Raw genomic sequence first — 24,300 nt, forward strand, 5'->3', positions numbered from 1 at the left:
GCCATCAGCAATAAGATAACGATCATCTGTTCGGTTACAAATCGTTAGAGCTGAAATGATTCATTTTAATTTACTGTAATCAGAGCGACTGGCGGTACGACTTTTTTACTAGCTGCCAACGAGAACATGGAGCATGTGATATTATCGTCATCAGTTTTTTGTTGTATTTCTGTTGATTTCAATCAGTTGAAAGCATTCTAATGATTTGAGCATTAGCACAGCGCGCTCATTTCAATGCTACAAAAACACGCGCCATCAGCTTCAGTTGCAACGTCTCGTACCGTTACTTAATGCGAGATTGAAATTACTGGCCGTAAGTCACAATTCCTCTATTATTCAATGTATCAAGTGCCCACCATTGTAAAATGTACCATTTTCCACTGGATTGGACTTCTTTTGTTTTCTCGAAACAATCATCTTCGCTTCTAGTTTACTGTTTTATTTACACAATTCGATCGTAAATCTCTTCTAATTTGTTCCTTCATATATTCGCAGCTCTCTTTTTGCAGTGCAATGCACGGCACGCCGTTCCGGTCAACCTACTTTGTACACAAACAGGTCTCCTCCATGTTGGCACGTATCCAGGGCAAATATCGTACCACTCTGGTGTAAACTCCCGGATAGCCTGCTCGGCCACACCCAACGCCCCAGGAAACGATACCAGCGATCTCATGCTTGTCTCCGTGCCGCACCAGCAGCGGTCCACCGGAATCACCTTGACAGGAGTCCTGTTTTCCTTTACCGGCGCATAACTACGGGTAGGAAAATTAATGATAGATTATGCAAGTTTTACAATGCTCGCTCAGTCGAATGCAGGAAAAACTCACCATGTTGGATGTGATTCGCGATGCTCGATACTTCATGCTGCGGCACTGCTCTAGCGTCAAAATAGGAACATCCACGTGTTGAACGATCCCCGGCAGCGTTCCACCCTCGGACGTTCTACCCCAGCCAACCACGGTTCCGGTTTTACCGGCAAATTCACTACGGTCCTTCGGCAGGCACACCGGTTTGATTGTTTTGGTAAATTCGACCGGTTTTCTCAGTTTGAGCAGTGCTATATCGTGGTTATAGGAATTCTGATCGAAGCTCCGGTGCCGGATAATGGCCGTCACAGCGCGCTGTATTGCCTGTGTTTCCGTCGTTAGGAACTGGTCGTGATCACCGAGGATCACTCGTATTTTAGTGCGCTTTAACCTGGAACGAGAAAAATGTTGTTCGATTTTTAACCCCCACCGTGACAAGCAGAGTTGTAATTTACCTGCGTACGCAATGCGCTGCCGTAAGAACGTAATCCCGCGTGATCAGGGAGGCTCCACAGTGGAACTGTCCGTCGTACACCAGTCGTGCCAGCCATGGATACTGATTGACGCCGGTTGGCCGCCCGCCGACGATTCGAGTCTCTTGGTTGGCTGTGCCGCATTCTACGACGAAAGAGGAAAGTAAAGAAAACGGAGTGCTATAAACGAAATTGTTTTCGCCCGGAAGGTATGCAATTATGGTGAAACAAGGTTGGTTGCAATGCAACAACCATCGAAAACTGTGAATTTGAGATGTCACTTAACGATATATCTTAATATAAGTAAATTTACACATTTATTAAAGGACGCTGTCCTTATTTCACGGTTAAAAGAATGTCAATCCTGGCATGACTAAGGTTTTTTTTGTTTGGAACATTTTTCGATCGATTTTTTCGTCAGCATATATTAAAATACGAACTCATAAATCTCGTTTTAAAAAAATTTGCAATTGAACATAGTTAGGTATTTAAATGCTTTAAAAGCTGCATTTCAGTAGTCTAATTCCAAATCCAATTTCTAGTACAATTTCAAGTCAGATTTCGTGTCCAATTTTAAATCTTTTCAAGTTCAACTTCAAGTCCGATTTAAAATCAAATTTCCTATTTACATTCATTTCCAATATTAAGTCTAATTTTAAGTTAAGTGATGGTGGAAAACTCTGAAGAAAAATCAGAAACTTATCCTCTGTTAGTTATACGAAAAAATTTTGTAATATATTTTTTCTTGCTTGTCAATTTCTAACCTTTTAATTATAACATTTTTGGTTGTGCTTGAAAATTTGGTTTATTCTCATGGTTCTAGGGATAATCCATCTGCTGCTGGTTCAGGAGAAAAAACAGGAGGAACACGGGAGAAAACATAATAAAAAGTGGACAAACGGGATATAAAAAGAGGGAAAATGAGACAGAGAAAAAGAAGAAGTAAAACTGATATGAAAAACAGAAAAAAGAATCGTGATAGAATGCGTCGGAAAAATGGAAAATAAGAAAATGGGAGTATAAAGGGTAAAACGAAACTAAAAAGAGGAGTTTAGATAGAAAAAGAGGGAGAAAGGAAGAGAAAAGAAGGAAAAACGATTCAGAAAACTGAGAAAGCAAGAAAGTAAATAACAACAAACTGAACAGAAAAGGGGAAAAACGGAACAAAAGAAGTAAAAAAAAGGGATAGACATTACGAGAGCAGGAAAATCAAGAATCGAAAACAAAAAAAAAGAGGAAAATGGAGAGAAAAAATGAAAACGGAAGACAAACGGGATCAAATGCAAAAGAAAAATAGAACGTGGCAGAAAAAGAAGAAAAGCATGACATAATAAGAGGTAGAACGGATCAGACGAAAAAATAGAAAAGGACAGAAAATATACACGAGATAGAAAAAAAACAAGAAAAACGGGCCTGAATATGAGGAAAATAAGAAAAAAGAAGAAAAACAGAACAGAGAAAAACAGGAGGAAAATCAAGACTGAAAACCTGAACAGAAAAGGGACAGAAAAAGGAAAGAGCGGGCTTGAACAAAGAAAAACAAAAGAGCAAAGGAGAAAACACGAGGCAAATAGAAGGAAAACTGGGTCGAAAAGTTGAGAAAACGGAAAAAAACGAGGGTAACCAGAACAAAAAACAAGAGAAATCAAAAGGGAAAAGGAGACCTGCGAGAGAGAGAGAGAAAGAGGTCCCGATAGAGGAAACGGAAAAACTAGAAAAAGATGATAAATCTATACCTATCAAAATAGATTTCTGTCTGTCTGTCCCTATGTTCCTAATAGAATCGGAAACTACTGAACCGATCGGCGTGAGAATTTGCATGTAGGGGTTTTTGAGGCCAGGGAAGGTTCTCTCGATGGCAAAAGACTCATCCCCCCACTAAGAGGGGGGGGGGGGGGCGCCCATACAAATCTAGGCCTATAAAAATGGATTTCTGTCTGCCCTATGATACTTATAGAATCGAAAACTACTGAACCGATCGGCGTGAAAATTTGCATATAGGGGTTTTTGGGGCCAGGGAAGGATTTTATAATGGATAAAGACACCTCCCCCAACTTAGAGGGGGGGGGGGGGGCTCCCATACAAATGGAACACAAATTTCTGCATAAATCAAAAACTAATGAAGCAAAGGCACCAAAATTTTACATGTGGGTGTTTTTGGAGCCATGAATTTTTCTATGATGGATTGAGACCCCTTACCTATTTAGGAGGGGGCTCCCATACAAGTGAAATACAAATTTCCTCATAACTCGAGAACCAATTAATCAAATGGAACCATATTTGGCATGTGGGTGTTTTTGGAGGCATGAATTTTTTCTATGATGAATTAGGACCCCTTACCTTTTTAGAAGGGGGAGGGCTCCCATACATATGAAATACAAATTTCCTCATAACTCCAGAACTAATCATGCAAATGGAACCAAATTTGGCATGTGGGTATTTTTATAGGCAACTATTTTTTCTATGGTGAATTGAGACGCCTCCTCTCCTTAGGAGGGGAATTATGACCCCTCCCCTTTCAGTGGGGGGAGGCTCCTATTCAAATGAAATGCAAATATCCTCATAACTAGTGAACTAAATGGAACCAAATTTGGCATGTGGGGGGTTTTGGAGGCAGGATTTTTTTAATGATGGTTTGAGACCCCTCACCCCTGTGGTAGGGGGATAAGGACTCTCATACAAATAAAACAGAAATTTTTGCGTAACTCACAAATTAATCGAACTCGAGTAATATTAGACTCTTTCATAAAACATTAGTCAATAACAAGACCACCAGAAACTATCAATAGTAACATTAGATGATTCCGCGCGAGACGGACACAGACCGCGAGTGTTGCCAACGACCTGCCGTCGGAATCGCCAGCCACTGCGGGGGGGCAGCCCCCAGTAGAGATCACCTCTATCTAGGTTTATTTATTTTCCATGATCTACTGACCTCACCTCCTCGACATCGCTATCTTGGTCTACAGAGTTTGACATTACCCCCATTACGTTGGACCCCTCACTATTGTACCCCAAACAACAATGGCCGTCGCATTGATTTTCTATGAAGTTATTTCCAGCCCAGTGTTTTTGACGTTTCAGTTTCAGTCATAGAAAAATGGCGACGTGCGACGTAATCCATCTGCTGCTGGTTCAGGAGAAAAAACAGGAGGAACACGGGAGAAAACATAATAAAAAGTGGACAAACGGGATATAAAAAGAGGGAAAATGAGACAGAGAAAAAGAAGAAGTAAAACTGATATGAAAAACAGAAAAAAGAATCGTGATAGAATGCGTCGGAAAAATGGAAAATAAGAAAATGGGAGTATAAAGGGTAAAACGAAACTAAAAAGAGGAGTTTAGATAGAAAAAGAGGGAGAAAGGAAGAGAAAAGAAGGAAAAACGATTCAGAAAACTGAGAAAGCAAGAAAGTAAATAACAACAAACTGAACAGAAAAGGGGAAAAACGGAACAAAAGAAGTAAAAAAAAGGGATAGACATTACGAGAGCAGGAAAATCAAGAATCGAAAACAAAAAAAAAGAGGAAAATGGAGAGAAAAAATGAAAACGGAAGACAAACGGGATCAAATGCAAAAGAAAAATAGAACGTGGCAGAAAAAGAAGAAAAGCATGACATAATAAGAGGTAGAACGGATCAGACGAAAAAATAGAAAAGGACAGAAAATATACACGAGATAGAAAAAAAACAAGAAAAACGGGCCTGAATATGAGGAAAATAAGAAAAAAGAAGAAAAACAGAACAGAGAAAAACAGGAGGAAAATCAAGACTGAAAACCTGAACAGAAAAGGGACAGAAAAAGGAAAGAGCGGGCTTGAACAAAGAAAAACAAAAGAGCAAAGGAGAAAACACGAGGCAAATAGAAGGAAAACTGGGTCGAAAAGTTGAGAAAACGGAAAAAAACGAGGGTAACCAGAACAAAAAACAAGAGAAATCAAAAGGGAAAAGGAGACCTGCGAGAGAGAGAGAGAAAGAGGTCCCGATAGAGGAAACGGAAAAACTAGAAAAAGATGATAAATCTATACCTATCAAAATAGATTTCTGTCTGTCTGTCCCTATGTTCCTAATAGAATCGGAAACTACTGAACCGATCGGCGTGAGAATTTGCATGTAGGGGTTTTTGAGGCCAGGGAAGGTTCTCTCGATGGCAAAAGACTCATCCCCCCACTAAGAGGGGGGGGGGGGGGCGCCCATACAAATCTAGGCCTATAAAAATGGATTTCTGTCTGCCCTATGATACTTATAGAATCGAAAACTACTGAACCGATCGGCGTGAAAATTTGCATATAGGGGTTTTTGGGGCCAGGGAAGGATTTTATAATGGATAAAGACACCTCCCCCAACTTAGAGGGGGGGGGGGCTCCCATACAAATGGAACACAAATTTCTGCATAAATCAAAAACTAATGAAGCAAAGGCACCAAAATTTTACATGTGGGTGTTTTTGGAGCCATGAATTTTTCTATGATGGATTGAGACCCCTTACCTATTTAGGAGGGGGCTCCCATACAAGTGAAATACAAATTTCCTCATAACTCGAGAACCAATTAATCAAATGGAACCATATTTGGCATGTGGGTGTTTTTGGAGGCATGAATTTTTTCTATGATGAATTAGGACCCCTTACCTTTTTAGAAGGGGGAGGGCTCCCATACATATGAAATACAAATTTCCTCATAACTCCAGAACTAATCATGCAAATGGAACCAAATTTGGCATGTGGGTATTTTTATAGGCAACTATTTTTTCTATGGTGAATTGAGACGCCTCCTCTCCTTAGGAGGGGAATTATGACCCCTCCCCTTTCAGTGGGGGGAGGCTCCTATTCAAATGAAATGCAAATATCCTCATAACTAGTGAACTAAATGGAACCAAATTTGGCATGTGGGGGGTTTTGGAGGCAGGATTTTTTTAATGATGGTTTGAGACCCCTCACCCCTGTGGTAGGGGGATAAGGACTCTCATACAAATAAAACAGAAATTTTTGCGTAACTCACAAATTAATCGAACTCGAGTAATATTAGACTCTTTCATAAAACATTAGTCAATAACAAGACCACCAGAAACTATCAATAGTAACATTAGATGATTCCGCGCGAGACGGACACAGACCGCGAGTGTTGCCAACGACCTGCCGTCGGAATCGCCAGCCACTGCGGGGGGGCAGCCCCCAGTAGAGATCACCTCTATCTAGGTTTATTTATTTTCCATGATCTACTGACCTCACCTCCTCGACATCGCTATCTTGGTCTACAGAGTTTGACATTACCCCCATTACGTTGGACCCCTCACTATTGTACCCCAAACAACAATGGCCGTCGCATTGATTTTCTATGAAGTTATTTCCAGCCCAGTGTTTTTGACGTTTCAGTTTCAGTCATAGAAAAATGGCGACGTGCGACGTAATCCATCTGCTGCTGGTTCAGGAGAAAAAACAGGAGGAACACGGGAGAAAACATAATAAAAAGTGGACAAACGGGATATAAAAAGAGGGAAAATGAGACAGAGAAAAAGAAGAAGTAAAACTGATATGAAAAACAGAAAAAAGAATCGTGATAGAATGCGTCGGAAAAATGGAAAATAAGAAAATGGGAGTATAAAGGGTAAAACGAAACTAAAAAGAGGAGTTTAGATAGAAAAAGAGGGAGAAAGGAAGAGAAAAGAAGGAAAAACGATTCAGAAAACTGAGAAAGCAAGAAAGTAAATAACAACAAACTGAACAGAAAAGGGGAAAAACGGAACAAAAGAAGTAAAAAAAAGGGATAGACATTACGAGAGCAGGAAAATCAAGAATCGAAAACAAAAAAAAAGAGGAAAATGGAGAGAAAAAATGAAAACGGAAGACAAACGGGATCAAATGCAAAAGAAAAATAGAACGTGGCAGAAAAAGAAGAAAAGCATGACATAATAAGAGGTAGAACGGATCAGACGAAAAAATAGAAAAGGACAGAAAATATACACGAGATAGAAAAAAAACAAGAAAAACGGGCCTGAATATGAGGAAAATAAGAAAAAAGAAGAAAAACAGAACAGAGAAAAACAGGAGGAAAATCAAGACTGAAAACCTGAACAGAAAAGGGACAGAAAAAGGAAAGAGCGGGCTTGAACAAAGAAAAACAAAAGAGCAAAGGAGAAAACACGAGGCAAATAGAAGGAAAACTGGGTCGAAAAGTTGAGAAAACGGAAAAAAACGAGGGTAACCAGAACAAAAAACAAGAGAAATCAAAAGGGAAAAGGAGACCTGCGAGAGAGAGAGAGAAAGAGGTCCCGATAGAGGAAACGGAAAAACTAGAAAAAGATGATAAATCTATACCTATCAAAATAGATTTCTGTCTGTCTGTCCCTATGTTCCTAATAGAATCGGAAACTACTGAACCGATCGGCGTGAGAATTTGCATGTAGGGGTTTTTGAGGCCAGGGAAGGTTCTCTCGATGGCAAAAGACTCATCCCCCCACTAAGAGGGGGGGGGGGGCGCCCATACAAATCTAGGCCTATAAAAATGGATTTCTGTCTGCCCTATGATACTTATAGAATCGAAAACTACTGAACCGATCGGCGTGAAAATTTGCATATAGGGGTTTTTGGGGCCAGGGAAGGATTTTATAATGGATAAAGACACCTCCCCCAACTTAGAGGGGGGGGGGGGGGCTCCCATACAAATGGAACACAAATTTCTGCATAAATCAAAAACTAATGAAGCAAAGGCACCAAAATTTTACATGTGGGTGTTTTTGGAGCCATGAATTTTTCTATGATGGATTGAGACCCCTTACCTATTTAGGAGGGGGCTCCCATACAAGTGAAATACAAATTTCCTCATAACTCGAGAACCAATTAATCAAATGGAACCATATTTGGCATGTGGGTGTTTTTGGAGGCATGAATTTTTTCTATGATGAATTAGGACCCCTTACCTTTTTAGAAGGGGGAGGGCTCCCATACATATGAAATACAAATTTCCTCATAACTCCAGAACTAATCATGCAAATGGAACCAAATTTGGCATGTGGGTATTTTTATAGGCAACTATTTTTTCTATGGTGAATTGAGACGCCTCCTCTCCTTAGGAGGGGAATTATGACCCCTCCCCTTTCAGTGGGGGGAGGCTCCTATTCAAATGAAATGCAAATATCCTCATAACTAGTGAACTAAATGGAACCAAATTTGGCATGTGGGGGGTTTTGGAGGCAGGATTTTTTTAATGATGGTTTGAGACCCCTCACCCCTGTGGTAGGGGGATAAGGACTCTCATACAAATAAAACAGAAATTTTTGCGTAACTCACAAATTAATCGAACTCGAGTAATATTAGACTCTTTCATAAAACATTAGTCAATAACAAGACCACCAGAAACTATCAATAGTAACATTAGATGATTCCGCGCGAGACGGACACAGACCGCGAGTGTTGCCAACGACCTGCCGTCGGAATCGCCAGCCACTGCGGGGGGGCAGCCCCCAGTAGAGATCACCTCTATCTAGGTTTATTTATTTTCCATGATCTACTGACCTCACCTCCTCGACATCGCTATCTTGGTCTACAGAGTTTGACATTACCCCCATTACGTTGGACCCCTCACTATTGTACCCCAAACAACAATGGCCGTCGCATTGATTTTCTATGAAGTTATTTCCAGCCCAGTGTTTTTGACGTTTCAGTTTCAGTCATAGAAAAATGGCGACGTGCGACGTAATCCATCTGCTGCTGGTTCAGGAGAAAAAACAGGAGGAACACGGGAGAAAACATAATAAAAAGTGGACAAACGGGATATAAAAAGAGGGAAAATGAGACAGAGAAAAAGAAGAAGTAAAACTGATATGAAAAACAGAAAAAAGAATCGTGATAGAATGCGTCGGAAAAATGGAAAATAAGAAAATGGGAGTATAAAGGGTAAAACGAAACTAAAAAGAGGAGTTTAGATAGAAAAAGAGGGAGAAAGGAAGAGAAAAGAAGGAAAAACGATTCAGAAAACTGAGAAAGCAAGAAAGTAAATAACAACAAACTGAACAGAAAAGGGGAAAAACGGAACAAAAGAAGTAAAAAAAAGGGATAGACATTACGAGAGCAGGAAAATCAAGAATCGAAAACAAAAAAAAAGAGGAAAATGGAGAGAAAAAATGAAAACGGAAGACAAACGGGATCAAATGCAAAAGAAAAATAGAACGTGGCAGAAAAAGAAGAAAAGCATGACATAATAAGAGGTAGAACGGATCAGACGAAAAAATAGAAAAGGACAGAAAATATACACGAGATAGAAAAAAAAACAAGAAAAACGGGCCTGAATATGAGGAAAATAAGAAAAAAGAAGAAAAACAGAACAGAGAAAAACAGGAGGAAAATCAAGACTGAAAACCTGAACAGAAAAGGGACAGAAAAAGGAAAGAGCGGGCTTGAACAAAGAAAAACAAAAGAGCAAAGGAGAAAACACGAGGCAAATAGAAGGAAAACTGGGTCGAAAAGTTGAGAAAACGGAAAAAAACGAGGGTAACCAGAACAAAAAACAAGAGAAATCAAAAGGGAAAAGGAGACCTGCGAGAGAGAGAGAGAAAGAGGTCCCGATAGAGGAAACGGAAAAACTAGAAAAAGATGATAAATCTATACCTATCAAAATAGATTTCTGTCTGTCTGTCCCTATGTTCCTAATAGAATCGGAAACTACTGAACCGATCGGCGTGAGAATTTGCATGTAGGGGTTTTTGAGGCCAGGGAAGGTTCTCTCGATGGCAAAAGACTCATCCCCCCACTAAGAGGGGGGGGGGGGCGCCCATACAAATCTAGGCCTATAAAAATGGATTTCTGTCTGCCCTATGATACTTATAGAATCGAAAACTACTGAACCGATCGGCGTGAAAATTTGCATATAGGGGTTTTTGGGGCCAGGGAAGGATTTTATAATGGATAAAGACACCTCTCCCAACTTAGAGGGGGGGGGGCTCCCATACAAATGGAACACAAATTTCTGCATAAATCAAAAACTAATGAAGCAAAGGCACCAAAATTTTACATGTGGGTGTTTTTGGAGCCATGAATTTTTCTATGATGGATTGAGACCCCTTACCTATTTAGGAGGGGGCTCCCATACAAGTGAAATACAAATTTCCTCATAACTCGAGAACCAATTAATCAAATGGAACCATATTTGGCATGTGGGTGTTTTTGGAGGCATGAATTTTTTCTATGATGAATTAGGACCCCTTACCTTTTTAGAAGGGGGAGGGCTCCCATACATATGAAATACAAATTTCCTCATAACTCCAGAACTAATCATGCAAATGGAACCAAATTTGGCATGTGGGTATTTTTATAGGCAACTATTTTTTCTATGGTGAATTGAGACGCCTCCTCTCCTTAGGAGGGGAATTATGACCCCTCCCCTTTCAGTGGGGGGAGGCTCCTATTCAAATGAAATGCAAATATCCTCATAACTAGTGAACTAAATGGAACCAAATTTGGCATGTGGGGGGTTTTGGAGGCAGGATTTTTTTAATGATGGTTTGAGACCCCTCACCCCTGTGGTAGGGGGATAAGGACTCTCATACAAATAAAACAGAAATTTTTGCGTAACTCACAAATTAATCGAACTCGAGTAATATTAGACTCTTTCATAAAACATTAGTCAATAACAAGACCACCAGAAACTATCAATAGTAACATTAGATGATTCCGCGCGAGACGGACACAGACCGCGAGTGTTGCCAACGACCTGCCGTCGGAATCGCCAGCCACTGCGGGGGGGCAGCCCCCAGTAGAGATCACCTCTATCTAGGTTTATTTATTTTCCATGATCTACTGACCTCACCTCCTCGACATCGCTATCTTGGTCTACAGAGTTTGACATTACCCCCATTACGTTGGACCCCTCACTATTGTACCCCAAACAACAATGGCCGTCGCATTGATTTTCTATGAAGTTATTTCCAGCCCAGTGTTTTTGACGTTTCAGTTTCAGTCATAGAAAAATGGCGACGTGCTATTACTTTCCTTCAGTTGCGTCACCCCTGCGAAATGGTACTTTCTACGAAAAGATTTTCCGTGAAATGGTACATCCCGCGTAAGGTTTTTCGCGAAATGGTATTCTGCGAAACTCTATATTCTGCGTTATGGTCAAACGAGAATTGGTGAAATCCCTCAAAATGGTATTCGGCGAAATGGTAATGATGGCGAATATTTAAATGGTATCAGCTTTATTTTATCAGGCTAAGCAATGGGGGGAGTTGTTTTCTACTTTACTGTGAACTCCCCAATGTAAGCGTGACAGAAAAGCAATTCCCCGTTAAAAGAATAAAGAATCGAAACAAGAGAAAGCAAAAATCGAGAAGGAGATGAAAAGAAGTGGAAAAAGACAAAACCTAGAAACGAAAAGAGAAAAAAGAGAAGAGAAAAGACGAAAAACGGGAGAGTTAATTAAAAAAAATGAGTGGCAAATAAAGGCAAAAAATGGGACAGTAAACGAAAAAAAAACGGAACAGTGAAACAGAGAATACAGGGCAGAAAGGAAGAAAAACGAGCGAAAGAGATGAAAAACGGAAGAAAAAAGAAAAAGGGGAGAACACAAATCAAAAAATCAGTACGGTAAAAACGGAACAAAAAGTGGACAACAGTAGGACTAGGTCGTTTTCACGATGTGAGAGAGTAAGACAAAAAATTTCAATTCTGATTTCAAGTGAAAATTCATATCTGTTCAAGGCTAATGTAACGTCCAATTTAAAGTTCTATTTCAGTTTCAAGTACCCAATTTCAAGTATAATTCAATTTAAAATTGTAGGTTAAATTTGAAAAGGATTTCAAGTTCAATTTCTAGTACAATTTGAATTCCTATAAGTCTAGTTTCGAATGTAATTTCAAGACTTATTAAGTCCAATTTAAGTCGAATTTACGTTTAATTTTAATTCCAATTTTAGGTTCAATGTCGAGCTTAACCCCTCTAAGGTCTACATCATTTTTAGCACCGCAAAATTCACTAAAATGGCCATAACTTTTTTATCTTTCAAAATTTTTTCACCAGGTTTGGGAATTTTGCCGAAAATATTTTCTATTTTCATAATATCTATAGATAATGGCCATATGTCACATGGTCTCGGAGTTATTCCGGAGTTCCTTGGTGGACCGAGACTTGGCTTTTTTAGATAAAGTTGCCAAATATTTAAAATTTGTTTGAAATCTGTTGATTTTTATAAACATATCATCGACTGTGGACATATCAGTTACTTTGCTGCAGTTATGAGCCATGGTGCGCGTCATCCGGATCCGGGGGGACACTATGAATCCGGAACCGGTTCCCATAAAGGGACATTTCACCATCAGTAAAGTATGTCGTGTCGTATATCAAAAAACATCAGCACTCGACAAAATAGCGATTGGCGATCATCTCATGTCTCTCAGAGGCCATATGGCCGATTCCAGGTCCCGGACAAGTTCCTCCGAAATCCGTTCCGTGCTTGAATCAGAAAAGAAACCCTCCCCAGGCCGGGGACCGGTCATACGGCCTCTGAGAGACATGAGATGATCACCAATCGCTATTTTGTCGAATGCTGATGTTTTTTGATATGCGACACGACATACTTTACTGATGCTGAAATGTCCCTTTATGGGAACCGGTTCCGGATTTATAGTGTCCCCCCGGATCCGGATGGCGCGCACCATGGCTCATAACTGCAGCAAAGTAACTGATATGTCCACAGTCGATGATATGTTTACAAAAATCAACAGATTTCAAACAAATTTTAAATATTTGGCAACTTTATCTAAAAAAGCCATGTCTCGGACCCCCAAGGAACTCCCTCCGGGACCATGTGTCATATGGCCATTATCTACAGATATTATGAAAATAGAAAATATTTTCGGCAAAATTCCCAAATTTGGTGAAAAAATATTGAAAGATAAAAAAGTTATGGCCATTTTAGTGAGTTTTGCGGTGCTAAAAATGATGTAGACCTTAGAGGGGTGAACCAAATCCAAATTCAAATCCAATTTCAAGTTCAATTCCTAGTTTAATTGAAATCTAATTTCAAGTAAAATTTCAAGTCCAATGTCACAAATGAAGATTTTTTTTTGTTAGATTATAGTCACTTTAACTGCTTGGGTCATTCGTGACATCTACGGGGTTGGGTTTTGAACCCGGGTCCTCGGCGTGAGAGGTGAGAATGCAAATCACTTCACCGGGACTGACCCCTAAATAAAGATTTTATATTCTCTGTTAACTCCGATATTATGTCAAAATCCAAGCAAATCTGGTAAAAAGTAAATCAGTCGAAATTATTCCAAATATAAGTCCAATTTGCATTTTAATTTGAAATAGTTTAAAATCAGTCCAAACTCAAACCTAATTTAATCAATGCTGTCGAACCAAAAGTGGCGAGATTACCCATTTCTTACCCATCCACGTTCATTTCTTTTTAAATTTTATGTTAGGGAAGAATAAGTGCTTAATGCAAAAAATGAAGACTCAGGCAAACTGAAAATTCTTGATATTAGGCTTAGACTTGATAGACTTAGCGAAGGTTAAGTTTTAAACCATTACAGTGACTCCTGTTTTGTATGAAATGTAATTTTTCTCAAAATCAAGTTTTTCCAAATTCAAATATTTTTGCTTGACAGACCAGATGTGCCTCAAGACTTTATTATAAGACCAATTCATTATATCAAATATAATATTTCTAATTTGCCACCAGGTTGCACTATATCGCTATTCTGGGATGATACAAGTATTTTCATGAGAGTATAAAATCTTCATACCCGATGGGTTGGGTCAGTCCCGATGCGGTGGTGTTGTGGTTAGCATTCACGCAAAGAACTCGAGTTCCAATTCCAGCCCCGCAGTAGTCATGAATGACCTAATCCGTTAAAGTATAATCAAAACAACAAGTTTAGTGTGGAAAATTTTTCTCGGTGCTCTATTCAGATTTTTTTTCCATATAAACCAAGAACTGTTTTCCCCATCCAAATAAGGATCACATTATTCTTTAATTATTTAGCTTGTGCTTTGTTTACAACGCTCATCGGCTATAAAAGTCAGCTCTAAAGATCAACAAAATAAAATATGTTTGTTTTAATAGTAGAGAAACAGAATTTTCAGGATTGGCATCTCCGCTTTCTCCACTTGTACTAAAACAAGCACGAAAGTCTAGAGAATCATAATTCAAAACAAAATACACTCAAGTCGCTTTTTACAAGAACGACATGTCCCGCGTAAATTCCGAAATTCGCATAAAAATGGTCGCGTAAAAAGTATCTTCCGTGTCAAATGTTTTGTTTTTCGATGACAACAAAGTAAAGGAAGGTTAGAATTCCCGCTCAACTGAGGTCTAATTCAACTGCACATTCGCTAAAATATTTCGTCGGAGGGTGTCTTATAACGGCCTACATTCTTGATTCGATACTTCAACGATAGCCATTACAGAGCGTCCATCATAAATACCAAGGAAGTAAACATATTCCATCTTAAAGCGCTGTGATAAACCTGATACTTTTGTTTGATTTGGTGAAATATTTAAAGCATCAGTCAAACTGTAAATGCACGTCATTATATTTCCATACGTTAATTACTGCAAATTCAGTCCTGAATTCTAGAATTTAATTTTGGATTTCAAGTGTATTATGATATTACGAGTCCATTAGGTACAACGGACAAACAATATCGTTAATGAGAGAGTTTATGCCACGCAAATGCAAATCGTCCCCTGTCATTATTATGTAAATTATAAAAAACGGTCTTAATATACTCCCTTGGTGTACTTGATGAGTGAGTGGGGTTCGTCGGTTCAGCTACGTAAAACTATTGAAGCTGAGTTGTCCCACCTAATTAGCTTTCAAAACCAAGCGCTTTAATGTGTCACCCCATTATCCTACATCCTATGTAAAGAAAAAGACACTAGTTCCACCCGTTTCTCCTCCATCCCCTCAACATATATCACACCGGAGGCAACTTACCACAGTCGCAGCTCTTGACCTGATTGGTGCTCAAATCAGGTCCGTCGTCATCTAGTGAAAATGCAGCTCCTTCGAGACCGAACAGTGCATCGAACAGGAAACGCCCGCTTCGGTAATCCAAATCGCTCTGATTGTACGCCGCTGCGCCATCGCACCTCCTCACCGAACCGGCCAACAGAGCCATCACCACCACCACGGTCACTATCACAGTTGATTTGAACTGCATTTTTGCTTCTGTTTCTTCTTTTTTTTTCGTTTGCACTTTCCGTCGTCTAGTCTTGTTTGTTTCAATTATTACTATCCGCTATACGGCGTCTCTTCACGTCCCCGTCCCTGTAATATGATTGCGTTGAACTTCAATTCCAAGTGCAACAAGCTTCCTACCAAATGGCGCAAAATTGTTTACGGTTTATTGCCTGTTTTGTGTTTCACGCTTAGTGTTCCTCTTCTTTTTCTTCAGGTGTGATGTTTCTATTACCTTATTGTTCATAATCTCTTCATTTCACTTTCTTCTCGCTAGCGCCGGCCTTCGAAGTCTTAGTCGACATTATTTAACGTTAGTCGCTTCAGGTCGTGATCGTCGCTGTCGTCGTCGTCGTCGTCGTAAGTCACGTTAGCGGCTTGGCCCCCGCTACCTACCCTAGTCCTGTGGTGCACAAACGCGTAACGTAACGCAACGATTGCGCGGCATATCGTGTTTTGTTTACTTGTTCGGAAACTCTTTCACTTTCGTTTCCAGCCAGCGGTTTGTCCGTCATTTGAACGCACCGGTCGCACCACAACTGCCAAGGTTTCGCGTGAGGTGAAATGATGGAATGATGGAGGAGGATACTGCCGGGGCTGGGGCGTTGATTGAACATACCCAGCGGTTGTGTATTGCATTTCTTCATTGATATGTGTCTCACGAGAAATGGCCCGTCCATCGTTGTCTGATAGGTAGATGAAAAAGCGCTAGAAAAATTCCAGTAGCATCGCCGGAGGTGTGGTGCTTAAGCGATTGCGTCTTGTCGAGCGTGATATAATGGGGCACTCGAAGCTGGCTACCAGCACCATGCGGACGGATGCGGTCATTTCCGACACCGACGAGGGCTTTGGTAGTAAAACTAAGTATTGCATCTTGCATTTAAGTGCAGTATGCAATTACCCCACTGCAGTTGAAGTCATCAAATTGATTGAAATCTCTTATGGGGAGCAGTTTGTGGCAATGGCACATTGTTTATATTTCGTGTTAGTATATGATAATCGTAAATCATGACAATAATTCTTCTCTGATTTATTTGTTTGTAGTTATAAATGAAGAAATCAGTTTATAATTTGTAGCTAAAATTGAAGAATGATGAAAGTTTTGCACTGCTTATAAATGCGTTATGTGATCAAATATTACAAGTTCACGTTGAAATGCACAGGAGTGTCTCAATGTGAGGTCTGTGCTTGAGGAGTAAGAAACTTATTTAAACATGATTTGGAAAAAATCTCAACTGGTTCTTATCAGTTTGAGTTTTGACTTCGAGATTGTCGCAGTGGCTCTTTTTACCAAATGCCCTTCTAGAAAGCAAAACAACGGATACGAAGAAGTCGATGGGCGTCGTTCTCACTAGATACGCTCCTGTTTGTTTTTACCGTTAGTGTGATGCATTGTTGCCGCAAAAACTAAGCACATGCAAATGTTAACCTTTTGCAAGCCTTCGGTACGATCTACCTACTAGCAGACGGCCAATGTATCAGCTGTTGACTACCTTGACTCAAATACGCATCGTGTAGGATTATCCGCCAGGTGAGAAGCTCGTGACATCATCACCGGTTCCACCAATTTCTATAACTACATTCACTTTTCGACTTTTTACTTTTTCTTGTCTCGATGGGTAAGTTTAAAGCTATTGATTATACCTTTCCACGTGTCAATCTTCCAATTCGATTGTTAGATCTCGGTGTTAAGCAACAAACAAGCAATTCAATTTCGACCATATATGTGCTGATATGAAACAAGTTTTTCCTGGTACGATTCCCAATTTAAATATTTCTTCCTCTTACACGCTCGTGCAATCGTTTCCTAGGAAGCAGCGACTCCATTCATTGTCAATCAAATTTCTTCGGCCTCTGCCTTTGAACGATGGCTGCTCGATGCGGTCACGTCGCCAATGTGGGAAAATCATTTTTCATCTGTCATGTCGAACGAGAAAGCCCTTCGAATTGCTTTTTTCACACCCACAAACGTGCAATCAAATTCAGATTACTGTTTGATATAAACACCATGTGAATAAGCATAGGTCTTCTATGTTATGCCAATAATGTCTAGGTTGCACAATGTTATTGTTGTACGCATCGGTAAATATTCAGATTGTGAATGCAAAATTGAATCAAAAAGAGGCAAATGTTTGTAATATAATCTCAAACACATACCTAAATAATTTAACGAATAACAAAAGGAAGCAACAATTAGAACCAGAAGAAAAGCGACTATGTTATTTATTCAAGCAAGATTGAGCTTTCTATCCGGTTTATTCAACCATGGATTTTTATTTTTAAAGTCAGGCAACGAACAGGCAATACAAAAACAATACCTAGGTAATATGGCTTCAAACACATATGCTCAAAATGTTAATCATCCGAAAATATTAAAAAAAATTGATGTTGAAAAAGTACTACGCCCCCTTAATATCAAATTTGGTTGAAAACAATTTAAAGAATAAATATACAAAAAATCTGTCGACTCGATTTTTTTAAATTTATTTTTCCGTTTAGATGTATGTTATTTTTGCATCATTACCACTATTACTTCTATTCACGACGGATATGTATTTCGCCTAAGACTTCAGGCTGCATCAGTGTCTGTATTCAATTCAATTTTGTGGTGTTTGTGGGATGCTTTTTATCGTTTTTTTTTCTAAATAAGACGCTAAATGGCGCACTTATAGTTTAAAACATTTAGTTCTTTAGTTCTACTCATCCAAAAATAAACAGGACAAAATGTAAAAAATTAGTACAAAATATTAATGTAAGAATAATACAGTAGGATTTCGAATTTGGCAAAAAATGCGTGTTGCCTATGTTGCCAAAATCGAAACCGTGCCAAAATCGAGACCCTTTTTCGACATGAAAAAAATTCATGTAAATGCTTTAGAAATTAACTAAATATCATTCATCAACGATTGCAACCATTTTATGTTTAAAAAGCCCGCCAAGAGCTATCCGTCCGGTGCAAATAAGTTATTTATACCCTGCTGTAAGACGTAGTCCTACGGCAATAAAAATATTATTGTTCGAAACCACATAACTTTTTTTCATGAACATACTGAGGGCATTTAAAGCATGTAGGTATGCAAAAACTGATTGATATTTAAGCATATTTTTGGAAGTGAAATATCTTTTGTTGCCAAAATCGAGGCATGCCAAAATCGAACCATGACAAATTCGAAATCCAACTGTACAGCAATGTTCCGATTTTGTCTATCCCGAATTTTGCCTACCCCCGATTTTATCAGCTTTTTATCCCGATTTTGTCAGCCTATAAATTTTGTTTAACTTTTGTGCTTTTAAACATGATTTATAAGACTTTTCAACCTGCTTGAAACTATTCTGATTCACTGGGGAGAGTTTTTGAATAAAATGATGCCTTCTTGCGAGTAATTCGCGGTCTAAATTAGGTTATTTTCATAGTAAAAGTTCTATAGCTCCTAAACAAGCAAACATAGAGGTATACTATACTCAGTAATATTGTGTATTTTAACTATTTGTACAACTTTGTAAAACAAGAAAAAGTCATACAACAACTACAAAAACATTTTAACGATTTTTCATTTGTGTGACAACATCAATGTGTTTTATTGAAACTGAAGAAAAATAAATTTTTTATTGCACTTTCAGGAGGATTAATCAAAATTTGAATTCCGCTGAACGATAGAACTTTCAATTTTAAGAAAGTCTTCCAAAGGTTCTTCTAAAAAAGGTTTTGGACCAGTGTGCTATGCCCGGTTCATTGAGCTTTCGGATGACCAATTGAGGGTTAAAATTTAATTTTTAGTAGAAGTCTTCGATATTGCAAGGTCTTAAGTCTTGAATTTTGAAAAAAAATTCCGGGAAAAAAATTCCCGATTATGTCAGCCCAAAATTCAACATGGGGCTGACAAAATCGGAACATTACTGCATTGAAGCATTGAAACTAACACAGAATTTCTTTAAGGGGTCAATCCTGGTGGAGTGGTCAGCATTGACGCCTCTCACGCCGAGGACCCGGGTTCGAATCCCAACCCCGCAGAAGTCACGAATGACCCAAGCTGTTAAAGAGACTATAATAAAAAAACACAAAATTTGAAACAAAAAAAAGACAAATAAGACCTAATTAACACAATTAAAGTGACCAATAATCAAATGATACAAAAATACATACAGAACGATACAGAACAGAGCAAAAATGACGCCAAGAGGGATACAATAAGGTCATTGCAAATTATCTTTAAAGTTTTTGTCACCACCCTCCCCTACCTCCCCCCCTTTAAATTGGCTTGAGAAATCGGGGGGCAAAAAATAATTTGTGGGATATAAGTCAAACTTTTTTTTATGAAATCATTTGTCTGTGGACTCTGCAGCCTGCAGCCTAAAAACTCGAAAAATGGGTATTAACGCTGCTAACGCGAAACAGAAATGGAAATTTCGAACAACGGAATTTCCGAAAATCGGTAAAAAATTTCAATTGATTTTGTTTTTCTTTTCGTAGGTTTTTGCATGGAAAATAAAAACGGGTATATACAGGTATACCTCGATAGTACGTACACCTTTGCTTCGTTTAGCGTACTTATTACCGAAACGTACGTACTATCGAATCACAATTTTAGGCTTTGAAGCATTTGTATTATGCTTAATATTGCGTGAAATTTGCAAATTTGCATACACTATTGAATAAATATATATTTTAGTGGTATTGATTTAATATAGCAGTTAATTTTTATTTTTTTTAAATTAATGATTTTGCCCTGTGTAAAGCTTGGAATGAAACAAATAAAGTGTTGCTGGAAAATGTACGTACTATCGAGGCAAAATATACGTATTACGGAGGGTACGTACTATCGAGGGTACGTACTATTGAGGTATACCTGTAAAAAGCAAGAATAGATTTAGTTTTCACGTTTAAACTTTAAATAAAAATACTTAAAACGCAGTTTTTTTGCTCGATTAAAAAATTCTCTTTGTTTTTTTTTCGCTAACACCCCCCCCCCCCCCTTTCAGTTGCCAACACCATCAGTAAGAATCAAAAAGATGCTAAATAATATGAAAGCTTCCCAAAGATCACGTAAAAATTGGATAAAAATAGGTAACACTGACACAAAAATAGTACAAAAACTGATTTAAAACAGAAAATTGCGTGAAAATAATGCAAAAATGACAAGAAAAGAGACAACAGTTGCATAAAAATGATATAAAAACGACATGAAAAAGACAGAAAACTTAAAAAACTGTTATGAAACTTGGCACATAATATCATTAAATTAACAAAAAAATATAGAAAACCATGACGCTGTAATATAAAAAACTACAAGGTGTACAGCCCTTATGGTTGTACAAAAGGGTGACGTAGGACTATATCAGATCATTAGGTCAAAGACTAATGTAAACTGCATTTCTGGCATATGTATGTTCATAAGAATCTATGAGTGCCCTTGTTTAAGTGAATATCTAAAAGAGAAGAGCGAAATATTCAAACTCAATTGAATGCCATGGTGGCTTTGAAAATACGAGGATGGGGTTCAGAAGTACAACACCTGCAGCCATTAAAAGATCTTTTAAAAATCACTTATGTGCATCATAAAGGTTTAAACAGTAATGAATGACCAGCCCACAGATGATTATGATATTGCATTAAATATGATTATGTGTAGCTTGACATGTGTCAATAATCTTACTTTAACTCGCTTGAGGTCATTAAAAGGGGCATTGGTTACAAATAACATTAAAGCCAAAGCACGTTGTTCGCAAATATGACGTGCCATTCGAATGTCCTTCTCTTTCGACTTGAATGGCAACAGGCATGTAAGTTAGTGGCGTCGATTCACTGTCTCTTGCTCCAAGAAGGTTTTACTAGTTTACTTTCACAGCTTACCGTTTGTTCCATAGCAGAAAATGTGACACATACCCAAAAATTTCTGTATTTTATTTGTATAAGAGTCCTTATCCTCATACCACAGGAATGAGGGGTCTCAAACCATCATAAAATAAATTCATGCCTCCAAAAAACCCCATATGCCAAATTTGGTTCCATTTGCTTGATTACTTCTCGAGTTTTGAGGAAATTTGTGTATCATTTGAATGGGAGCCCTCCCTCTTACGCCCTATCTATCTATTTTATCTATCCAACGAAATATAAATTGTTCAATTTCGTTCAGTAGTTTAGTAGTTATTAGCATTTGAAATCTTTCATTCAAACGTTACACTTCTATTTTCGATTTCACAAAGTGCTACCTAATCCCAGTATAGTAAACAAAGACGTAGTCCTAAGTCAAAAACACAAAAATTGATATACAACAATTCAGAATGCTATAAAAGTGAAAAAATAACGAGAAAATGAAATAACAATAAATGAAACAATATGGCATAAATGGATCTGTCGATAAAGAAGGGTCAAGTTCTGAAGGACGTTTATACCCATGGCTTTGCCTAGATCTGAGTTAAGATCAATCTTATTAAATTGGAGAAATTCTATACCTATAAAAATGAATTTCTGTCTGTCTGTCTGTATGTTCCTTATAGTCTCGGAAACTACTAAACCGATCGGAGTGAAAAGATGGGTTTTTTTGTGGGTGTTGTGGGTTCAAATCCAGTTATACTGGGTATAATCTCTGATTCTAGCTTGGTTCGACCCATACACTTACCAGCCTTCCCCCTTTCCTTTCCACTCTTTCTCCTCCATACCCAAAAAATTTTCATTACTTTACCCTACCGTCCCTCCATCAATTGTAGAACCATCGTTTCAAAAAAAAATATTAAAGTTTTGGATTATAAATGTCTTTAGTACTTGGCCCTTCTTTTTCGATAGTCTTTGCAACCGGCTTACAAGAAAATTATGGAGCTATTGCAACGATCCTACTGACACCGCACCGCCCAGCCGAGATTCGAACATACGACGACTGGCTTGTTAGACCTGCATCGTACCTCGTAGCTACCTGGATGGGTTACAATCGACATCAAGAAATCATTTATTATATTAGTTCAGAGTTATGTTTGAATTTTGAGTTATTTGATATGTACTAAAATGAGACAAATTTTCTTGTGAATTTAAGGTCATTTTTGTGGGTGGTTATGCTTTGTTTTTGGATTACTAATGCATCATTTTTGTGTCAATTTTTTTTTCGTTTTGTCTCTTTTTATTATTTTTTGCTCTTTTGAATAATTTTTGTGCGTTCTTTGTTATTTTTGTTCCGATGTTGTATTTTCTATTATATTTGCGTCTTTTCGACACATTTTTGTGTCAAATTTGTATCATTTAGTATTGTTACGTCATTTTTAAATCATTTTGGTGTCATTTGTGCACTGTTCTAGTTTTATTTCATTTTTGCGTATTTTAATATCATTTTTGTATCAATTTTTGTACTATATTTTTGTTCTATTTATCCAGTTTAAATGATATTTTTTGACTAATTATGTAGTATTTTTGCGTTATTTGATTTTTTTGTGTCATTTTTATGTAATAATAATAATAATAATAATGTAGGGTAGACTTCCGCAGGTTGAGACTAGCTGTAGGTTGAGAAAATTCGGTTATTTTTAAATGAATATAAATAGCGCCCCAAATCTTACTCGAAACATCAAACTTAAGTCTTCCCTTATATTCAAATTGATTTAGAAGAAACTAGATGCATATTTTCTTTGTAAGCCAAGTTTGTCATAAAAAAATAGCAAAAAAAAATTAATAGAAACTTTTTCGAGCCTACATTTTTTTGTTTTCCTCCAAGAATCGGTTAAGGGTTTTTGATAAGTTTTGAAATGCTCTTCAACATCAAAGACTATTTATATATAGGTACGGATAAATTGTTATTGTTTAATGCCATTTTTATGCAACATGTCTCCTTGTCGTATCGTTTTTATATTATTTGTTTAACTTTTTTGTACGATATTTGTGTAATGATTTATCTATTCTTCCGTCATTTTTGATGAAAGTTATGTGTCCCTTTGTCTCAGTCTTGTTGTCTCTTAGCATTCTGAGTTATTTTGTATCAGTTATATGTTATTTTTGCATCACGTTTTTGTGCTATATTTGTGTCATAGTTTTTAGGGTGTGGGATGCTATATATCTGCATATTTGCGTTGATGTCTACTTATCTATGTAGCCACCCAGTGTGGTTCAAGGCATGACGCTGGCCTAATAAGCCAATCGTCGTATGTTCGAAGCTTGGCTAGGGGAGGCTGTTAGAGTCAATAGGATCGTAGCAACTGGTCCTGCAATTGTCCTGTATTCTAACAGCTGGTTGCGAAGACTGTCGTATAAAAACAGAAGGTCATGTTTCGATAACGGAATGTAGTACCTAGGCTTTGCTTTGCTCTGCTAGTTATTTATGTACTAAAATATTAAAAAGTATCAAATGGTGATGTATTTTGACATCTACTAGGCGTGGCAGAGGAAAATAATCAGTATGTTTGCAAAAATAAATATTGTTGCATTAAATTCTGACTATAATTGATCAATTTGAACGATTTGTGAAGATTGCCTTGCGTTGTATTTTCTTTGGCAAGATAATGGTCGTGGCTTCTTAGTGACTTTTTAGTGGGGTCATGTGACTTAAGCAATGGTTAATTCTCAGGCCCCGCACAATCCTTCCTTCGTTCGTTCTGAGTTTTAAATTATCCTTATATAACATCAACCGCCCAGTTAGCTTCGAGGTACGATGCTGGTCTTACAAGCCAGTCGTGGTATGTTCGAATCTCGGCTAGGCGGTGCCTGCTAGATAGAGTCAGATGGATCGTTGCACTGGCTCCGTAATTTTCCTGTGCTCTAATAGCCGGCTGCGATTCGACAGACATCGACAGACATAAAGAAGGGTAATGTCTGAAGACAGTATAAACCCAAGGCTTTGCTTTGCATATAACACCTCTTAGAGTTTGT

The 24,300-nt window shown here is 38.1% G+C and overlaps 1 protein-coding gene across 1 annotated transcript; it reads right to left on the reverse strand.

Moving 5' to 3' along the window:
* Positions 1-539: 539 nt before the first annotated feature.
* On the reverse strand, positions 540-15,435 carry LOC128734928 (serine proteinase stubble-like). The gene is made up of 4 exons (XM_053829337.1): positions 15,210-15,435; positions 1,262-1,424; positions 828-1,197; positions 540-752 (listed from the first exon to the last, which is right to left on the reverse strand). The coding sequence occupies exons 1-4, from the start codon at positions 15,433-15,435 to the stop codon at positions 540-542; spliced, it is 972 nt and encodes a 323-aa protein (XP_053685312.1).
* Positions 15,436-24,300: the final 8,865 nt, after the last annotated feature.

The sequence above is a fragment of the Sabethes cyaneus genome, chromosome 1 (assembly GCF_943734655.1).
Source record: "Sabethes cyaneus chromosome 1, idSabCyanKW18_F2, whole genome shotgun sequence".
Classification (NCBI taxonomy): Eukaryota; Metazoa; Arthropoda; class Insecta; order Diptera; family Culicidae; genus Sabethes; species Sabethes cyaneus.